General features: G+C 36.1%; 1 protein-coding gene across 4 annotated transcripts in view; it reads left to right on the top strand.

Moving 5' to 3' along the window:
- LOC107666486 (LIM domain-binding protein 3-like) overlaps nucleotides 1-8,999 on the top strand; it is a 46,120-nt gene that overhangs the window by 17,671 nt on the left and 19,450 nt on the right. For all 4 annotated transcript variants that reach the window (XM_016457839.1, XM_016457844.1, XM_016457840.1 and 1 more), the window contains 3 exons: nucleotides 2,836-2,911; nucleotides 6,496-6,518; nucleotides 8,537-8,740. In XM_016457839.1, the coding sequence (XP_016313325.1) occupies nucleotides 2,836-2,911; nucleotides 6,496-6,518; nucleotides 8,537-8,740 (303 nt within the window). The remainder of the gene's footprint in view (nucleotides 1-2,835; nucleotides 2,912-6,495; nucleotides 6,519-8,536; nucleotides 8,741-8,999) is intronic.

Raw genomic sequence — 8,999 nt, 5'->3', positions numbered from 1 at the left:
TACGTTTTGTGCTTGTAAATGTTACGTATTAATACCTACGTATAAACATGAGACCAGGCTGGATATTTGATATCTGTCTTGGCGGCCATAAGTTTGTAACGCTCTATCTTCAATGACAGCTCTGGAGCAGCCTTTATCATCCTCTTGTGTGATCTGTCAATTCAGTGGCTACAAACAAATTATTAATTGAATTATTGTTGGCTCATTCACTGCAGTGTAATAAAAGCAGGCCTTGTCTGTTCAGTGTAGTCAATCATGGGATTCATTTTTATGAAGCGTAAACAGACTGCAGCTTCAGTATATCATAAACATATGTGACTGAGATTTTGTGTGAGTTTAGATGAGCTCTGTTTGTGTTTAGCCAGGAAAAGGTCATGTGATTTTATTGCTTTCATGTTAGTTGAAAAAGTAGATATAAAGAGTATTATGACACATCTGACAACTCACATCAGAATGGCTGCTGATTCATTTTGCTCATTTTCAACATTACTAGACAAACATCCACACACATTTGAAAAGCTCTTCAAAACAGACAATGAATACATGCACACTTCTAGAATCTTCCTTCATGTGGGAAAACTAGACAGGCTCCGTAGAGTAGCTATCGCTTGGAGAGAGATAAACGCATACAATACTCGGCGACTAGAGCAGGATCAGAGTGAGTGTTATATAGTGTGAGTTATTGGATGCAGGTGAGTGCGCAATCAGTGCAGTGGAGCATGGTAGATGTAGTCCAAAGTGATGTGTGACAGTCTATGTGGAGTGAGTGTCAATATGGTGAGAGAGCAACCTCTCGTGTTCATTGGATAAAAGTCCATGGACCGGATTCGTGACGCTTCACAGCCTCTGGCGAGTGTCCATTCATCCATCAGCAACATCATACACCAGTTAACTTGATAAGCTTTTTTCCAGCCTTGTGCTCCAACTCAAGGCTGCCCAGTACTGACACAACATAGCTTTAAACAAGGTTACGTTCACACTGCAGTTGATCTGCATAACTTTCTTATTCATATATGGATATGGTTTTCGAACTTTGTAGTTAGATCAGAATCCATGCAACTTTATTTTTCTCAACATTCATTTTACTAGCTCAGCATTCATCCTTGTATGCTAGATTTACCCATAAAATTAATGTATGAATTGCAGTATGTGAAGTTTTACACTGAAAGGTAATATCTAAAGCATTTAAAAATATATTGATACACTTTAAGTGTAAAAAATGTTTCTGTATACTATCGTAAGTAAATTTTTGAAGAAATCAGTAAGAATCAGTAAGATTTTAAATTCCTCCATTTTTTATAAAGTCATTGATAATAAGAAATGTTTCTTGAGCACCAAATCAGCATGTCAGAATGATTTCTGAAGGATAATGTGACACTGAAGACTGGAGTAATGATGCTGAAAATTCAGCTTTGCTTCACAGAATATCTTAATACAGTATATTATGTATTTTACAGTATATTGTATTCTGTACATATACTGTATTTTTAATCAAATAAATGCAGCCTTGTTAAGCATAAGAGACTTAAAGTCAGAAATTGACCCCAAACTTCACAACAGAAATGTATATATTGATGCCAAATAATGTTTTTCACTTGCTTTAAACATTGCAAAGAAACTAAACTGTTAGTTTTGAGATTGGAAGACTGGACGAAATTCTAATAATGAATGAAGAACAAAATATGATATCATATTGCATTATGAAATGTTCTGATGGTGTTATGATGTACATGACAGGCTAAAGTGTGTTATGTGATTGTTTAGACAGTGTCTGGTATGGGCCACATTTAAAAGATCATGTCAACAGCTTCATATGTGAACAACATCAGATTTGAGCAGAAAAATATAAACTGAAGGCTCTTGGGTAAAGTGATCAACTAATCAAAAGAGTGGAATGAAAGATATCTGCCATTTATTCTAGGCATGTAATATAAATATCAGTTATCAACAGATGAAGCTGCAGAGAGAGTGACATGCCTGGGATAGTATCTTCCTCATGAACCATGTCTGCACTAGTCATCCGTGAGATACGTGAAATATATGAGCTTGTAAAAACATCCTTGATCTCTCCAGCGCAGGTTGCAATTCTGATGTGTTTTAGTTCTTAAGTCAGGTTTACAGTTAGTTCACTTTATCATGAGCAAAACCCCAAAAAGGCATGTTCACCTTTATTTCCCCTCTTTGAGCATACCTGCAGGGATTACACCGGACCATCCTTCCTTTGCTTTAACACTCTTAATAGATCCCAGAGTTCCCTCTGCAAGAGTTGTTGTTAGAAAGTGGACATGTAGGGTGGGATAAACTTTAACACTTGTCAAGATACGTTATGTATAGTACGTTGTTGTCAAAACGTATCTTTTGTCTTTACTGTGTTCCAAGGACTTCTCTTTTGTCAATTGTTCTTTGTGCTTTTCTTTTTGCACAAATTTTCAAAAAATGCGCACTATAAAGTATGCTAGTTTTTCCCTTTTGTGTACAAGGCAAGTAATGTTTTTATTTTTTTCTTCTGAAAAGGTTCAATTTGGCACAAAGTCTGTTTGGACAAAAGCATTTTTCTGATAGCTGATAGCAACGAAAACTGCTTCTGTTGTGGATGGCATTCATTATGTTGTTATTGTGACAGTGTTCAATCTCAAAGGAAAGTCGAGAGACCTGGAAAACTGAAAATATTTGCCACAAGTTTGTACATGGCTGCATCATTTATGTAGAACTGTGTGTGAAATGTTTATAGTTCACCACTTGACATTGCAATTTTGTCATAAAAGATGTGATCCAGACAATCTGTCTTTAGCACTTCTGTCATTTTCTTCAAATGCTCACTCTGTTTTATCACAGGTCAAAGCGGCCCACTCCAGTTCCCATGACAACATCAAGGATTGACTCCCCTATGCCTGTGATCCCTCATCAGAAGGTCTGTCACATGTTACTCACTGTCATGCATTCTACATATATCTGCATACAGTATATGTTCGTGCATTCACATACTTTAAGTCAAGCACAGGTCATTCATTCCACATGATTGTTCATGAAATGTAAAAGCTAGAGCAAGCCTTAGTGCAAGCTTCAGCTGAAGTCCTCAGTTAAAAGGGTTTTTTATTTTAATTTTTTTATTTTTAGAGGGTAAGATAAAAGATTCTGTTCTTTGGTTTTCTCTCAACTCAGGATGCCTTTTTCATGTATGCTATCTTTACAAATGTTCTACTACATGTAAAAAGCCTTATGATGCCCCCTGCTGGTTTTCACTTTGCACATTCCAGCAAAAAGTTAACTAAACATTGTCAATGTATTGCTCTTCACAATTAGTTTGCCATTTAATAACAAATATTGTGTTAGTCACATACAAAGAAAGATCATAAAGCCTCTGTTTCAGAACCCTGATTAGTACATACATTATCATTCAAAATTTAGGGTCTTTTTTATAGAAATGAATACTTATTCAGAAAAGATGCAAAAGACATTTATAATATTTCACAGTTAATCACAGTTTCCACAAAAATATTAAGCAACTCTTTACAACATTGATAATAGTAAGAAATATTTCTTTAGAAGCAAATATTAGAATGATTTCTGAAAGATCATGTGACATTGAAGACCGGAGTAAATTCAGATTTGCCATCACAGATATAAATTACATTTTAAATATATATATATTTTTAAAAAACAGTTATTTTAAGTTGTAATAATATTTACAGTTCTTACTGTATTTTGATCAAATAAATGCAGTCTTGTTGAGCAGAAGAGACATTTAAAATATATATATAAAAAAAATCTATAAAAACTGATCTTTTTGAATGGTAGTGTACAAACTCATATTATGTTAAAGAAGGTAACGAATAAGTTATTTCTTCAAAACATTAGCCATTTCCCACCTTTGTGTGGTTACAAATCAATATAATCAATCTTTCTTCTATGTTTCAACAAAAAGGAGATATTTTTCAAAATGCCATTCCTGCACTTCAGTATAATGAATACAAAATCGGGGCTATAAAAAAAATCTAAAAAGTTTTTTCAAACAACACAAGGCATACTGTAAATTATGATAGAATTTTCTTTTTTTTTTTGTGGTAAAATATTCCTTTTGCTTTCAGTAAAACATCAAGTCAACAATTTTCAAATTAATTTTTGTAGTTTACATAGTGTTAACTTTAAATTATTGTCATTCTAAGCTTTCCTCTGACCGGCTCCTTCTGTTCTTTCTTTCTCAACACTGTCCACACACATGCACGTTTCCCTTTAAGGATCAGCCTGTGCAAATGAATGGGGCTCTCTCGGTTTCTGCTAAGACAAACTCCAGCTACTCAAGCAAGCACACCAACCAGTCCTATAGCACTGTGGTGAGCAGTAGCGGAGAAGCTTCTTTGCCTGCTCAAAGGCATTTAGCTGCTCCGAGGGACAAATCCTCCTCTGGGCAAAAAAGCCAGCAGTATAACTCCCCCATCGGTCTGTACTCTGCAGAGACATTACGAGAGATGGCCATGCTGCAGGAGAGGGTTAAGAGCTCGGGGTCAGGCATGCCTAGTGGGTATGTAATCACAGAACGACTGAGATCTGACACTAGCAGCCAGGTGTCCTATTTAAAAATATAGTGTTTAATTCTAAATTAACAGTGTAGAGTTTCTAAAAGAGGTTAGAATCAGTGGGCCGGTTATAGTTCAGCCCCACCTGGTTGCTAACGTTGCTCTTGACAGAAGAATGACAGCGGCCATGCAACATTCAGAAAAGAGAGGTTATATCTGTTACATTGACCCTATTCCCCACTGGCATTAGCAGGCCAGAGGAGGATCTAGTTAAAGCTTCAAGCCTCTGAAGGAACGTGCAAGACAAATTTGAGCTGAGGCTTCAGTTGGAGGTGGCCCTCCTTCAGGTACAGCGATCATGTTATACCAGATAATGCATCCACCAGAGGGGTTAGATTGAAAAATTGCCTGTCAAAATGGAAAATACACCTCTGTTCAAAATGTTGGGGTCAGTAAGATTTTTTTTCTTTTGTAAGAAATTAATACATGTTAATTATATTTAGCAAGGATGCATTAAATTGATCAGAAGTGACCGTAAAGACGTGTAGTGTAACAAAATATTTATTTTTCAAATAAATGCAGTTTTTTTTTACTTTCTATTGATCAAAGAAAGTGTTTCATGGTTTCCACCAATATATTAAGCAGCACAACTGTTTTTATTGATAATAGTAAGACACTGATAACAAATGAAGAGTTCAGATGCAAAGTGCCGTTTGAAATTTTCTTCTAAAATTAGCATTTTTATCAGGCTCCTATGTTTAGTTTCAGTAATTTCACTATAATGGCAATGAATAACTGAACAAACATAGGAACCTGAGAAAAATGCTCATTTTCGAAGAAAATTTCAGATGGCACATAGAGGCTTTTTGTATCTATTTTGTATCTCTTCAAATATTTCTTGAGCACCAAAATATCATATCAGAATGATTTCTGAAGGATCATGTGGCACTAAAGAATGACTGCTGAAAATTCAGTTTTGTCATCACATGAATAAAAACAGGTAGTTTAAATTGTAATACTATTTCACAATTGTACTGTATTTCTGATCAAATAAATAAATGCCTGGGTAAACATGAGACGTATTTCAAAAGCATTAAAAAAATCTGACAAACTTTTGAAAACAGACCCCAGATTTGTATCTGCATAAATTCATGTTTTGCTAACCAAAGCAAGCTGTCGTATTGAGACATTAAAAGCACTATATCACTTTCCCAGTTTGACAGTTTCACTTCTGCATTGTAACCTCAAAGCAATGCACTTTGGCAGTACTGTTGTGGATTAGGTAAATGGATGACAATGTCCTGTACTCCTCTCCGTTTACTCTCTTCCTCATATGCGGTGAAAAGGGTCTTAGCGTGTGCCTCAGCACAGAGGAAATCTCAGGCCGTCGAGTGATACGGATGGAGAGGGGTGAGAAAGCACCTGTCGCTGCTCTCCTTTTAAAAGGTCATGGAATTTCAGGGTTCAGTTTCCTAACTACACTGATACACCCCCCTCACTCCCTCCGATCACATCTTTGCAGGGAGATACTCTTATGAAAACTCTTTTGTCAGTTGTGGTCAGTGATACGTCTGTTGCGTTCAGTTATTTATTTATTTGCCTCTTTGAAAGGCAACTTGCTACTCGCTACATGTCACTCATGCCAAACACACACACACACACACACTGGCACTCAAACACGTTTTCCCTTTTCCTGAAAGGTGAAGTATGTAATTTCTGTGCCACAAAGAGAATGTGTCTATTTGAGCAGCCCAGCTTGGGTCAACCAGTGGCTTGAGTTTAGTGCAGGACATCCTGTGTAAGACAGGAAGTGTTTGAACCAGCATTATTTTCAAAATTCGGAAATTACACACTGCACCTTGAAAATCTGATGAAATTCTTAATTTTGAAGAACTTTCACTGGCACAACCCTTCCATGTTAAGTTTATATGAGTTTCTAACCAATGCCCTTGTTTCTGTTTCCTTTCGCCCATTGTAGGTTATTACCAACACTCCTGCCAAGTTAGTAACAGCCTCCTGGCATAACGTTGTAGTGCTCTGTGTGGTATACATGCATGGAATTGTTTGGATCTGCCTTTGTAGTATAAAGTGTGGTTAGTGAGATTTGTCATCCTGTGCATTCTCAGATTGCTTTAATTATGCACTAATGCTTAACATAAACCTATACTACAACACAGAGAAGCATATCTGAATCTTTGGAATATGTATTTATGAGAATCCCAGTTGGCACTGTGCTGCAGTGTGTGTTTTAGGAGACTAGAGGTTTGCTTGCTGAACTCATGTTTAGCGTTGAGAATGCGTTTGTCATAATTTTATTGGTCCCAGTTAGGCACTTCTTAGTTAGTATACTCACAGTGTTTGGTTGGGAATCAAGAACTGTTTCTTATGCTACATTCACACCATGTCGTAATTACCACATTTACTATATGACAGCCCGGGATTATTAGTTGTGATCTGAATTATGTATTTCGGTTGCAGCACTACTAATGGCAAAATGAATTTGTGTCATTTAATAGACAATATAACAAGTAACAGTCATTATTCAAATGCCGTGTTAATAGTTATAGTTTATTCAGTGGGATATTAGATAGTTATTCTATAGTTAACTCTTTGATAGTTACATTAAATAGTATTTTATCTCTTTTATTTTCCCGATTATTCTTAAAGGGGTCATATGATGCGATTTCAAGTTTTCCTTTCTCTTTGGAGTGTTACAAGCTGATTGTGCATAGATAAGATCCCTGAAGTTGCAAAGACTAAAGTCTCAAAACCAAAGAGATATACGCATGTCAACATATTCTGTTACACCAAATACACAAAATAATGATCTTTAAAAAAGCATCATATGATCCCTTTAAGACATTAACAATAATCAGTTATAGGAATTATTAAACATAATTATTCCGAAATAACTGCTTAAATGTTTTTCTACTGAAGCTCTGCTATTTTGTTTCTGCTGTGGTACAAATTGTAAGAGTTGTAAATACAAGTTCTGTGAAGATGTGAATGCTTTTTACAAGTCAGAATCTCATAATTACTGTAATTCCGACATGCCATGAATGCACCTTTATTCAAAATTGGGTTCCATATGTTTTAATATATATATATATATATAAAAAAAAATATTATTGTAAAAATCACTTTTTTTATTTTATACAATAAATTGATAGTTTTAACCTTTAATAATAATACCAGCTAACAGGGTTCCCTGCATAGTTTACAGCATTAAGAGAGATTTATATATATATATATATATATATATATATATATATATATCATAATTAAATGATGTCCAGTTCTGTTAACGTTTCTTGCACATGTATGCGTTACTGTTTTGAACAAGTTTTTCCAAGAATTGTTGTACATTTATTAATTATTAAAAACATCTTGTCATACTTTTATTTTTTTTTTCAAAATATTTTTTCTTTGAAAGAATCATAAATGGAGCCGTTAAGGAACTGGAATGGTTCAGAGGAATTAGAATCAGGAATTTAAATTCTATCTGATTCCCATCCCTGTTTAGTATATTAAGTTGTACTGCTTGCTGTAGTTATACAAGTAAATGTATGTGTTGTTTGCAGTAGTAAGTTTTTGCTGTGTGAAGCGTGTTTTTGATGTGTTGTTTCTGCCTTAAAAATTAGACTGAGCCTTTTATTTGTTTATTTACCTATTTAATTATTATCGTACTATGGTTTTGTCTCACCTGCAACACCTTCCATCATGAATTTCCATGCTGGTCCAAGCCGGTATAAGCATGCTGTTGTCTAGCAGAACTGATCGATCAGCATAGTTTTCTGGTGGTTAATCTAATCAAGAAGCTTTGTTGAAATACCAGAATGCCAGCATCCAAAACACAACATATGCTGCTATTATCAACTGGGTTCTTACCTTTCCCTCCCAGTCCCAATTCACTGTCCACATTCCCTTCATCTCACTCTTTCTGTCTAACCTCCATTTTATCTCTCTTGTCTCTCTTTTACCCATACTCATCCCTTATCACCACTCCCTCGCTCGCACAGCACTGAGTACCTGCCCAGCTTCAACCCAATAGCTCTGAAGGACACTGCACTCTCCACCAACAAGCCCATTGAGGTGAAGGGGCCTGGAGGCAAGGCCACCATCATCCATGCGCAGTACAACACCCCCATCAGCATGTACTCCCAGGATGCTATTATGGATGCCATTGCTGGCCAGTCCCAGGCCAGGGGTAGCGAGCTGTCTGGGTAAGACCTGTCGCACCTAACTGTGTCTTCTCCCTCCTCCCATGTCCTGCATGACACACGTTTGCCATAATGCCTGTCAAAGCCACGCTTGTCTGGGCCAGCGCTATCTGCTAATGCTCAAGAGGCTAAAGACTTCCAAAGGATGTCTGATCATAGTCTTGATATAGTCTTACTTTTCCTAAGTTTCACAGCATTGATCTGAGTAATGTAAATTGCAGGATATGAACATGTTGCCATACGGAAGCAGAAGAAAGGTTTT

Source organism: Sinocyclocheilus anshuiensis, unplaced genomic scaffold, assembly GCF_001515605.1.
Source record: "Sinocyclocheilus anshuiensis isolate Anshui unplaced genomic scaffold, SAMN03320099.WGS_v1.1 scaffold63, whole genome shotgun sequence".
In the NCBI taxonomy this organism is placed as follows: domain Eukaryota; kingdom Metazoa; phylum Chordata; class Actinopteri; order Cypriniformes; family Cyprinidae; genus Sinocyclocheilus; species Sinocyclocheilus anshuiensis.
The sequence above is the reverse complement of the archived record's forward strand: the minus strand, read 5'-3'. Positions and strand labels throughout refer to the sequence as shown.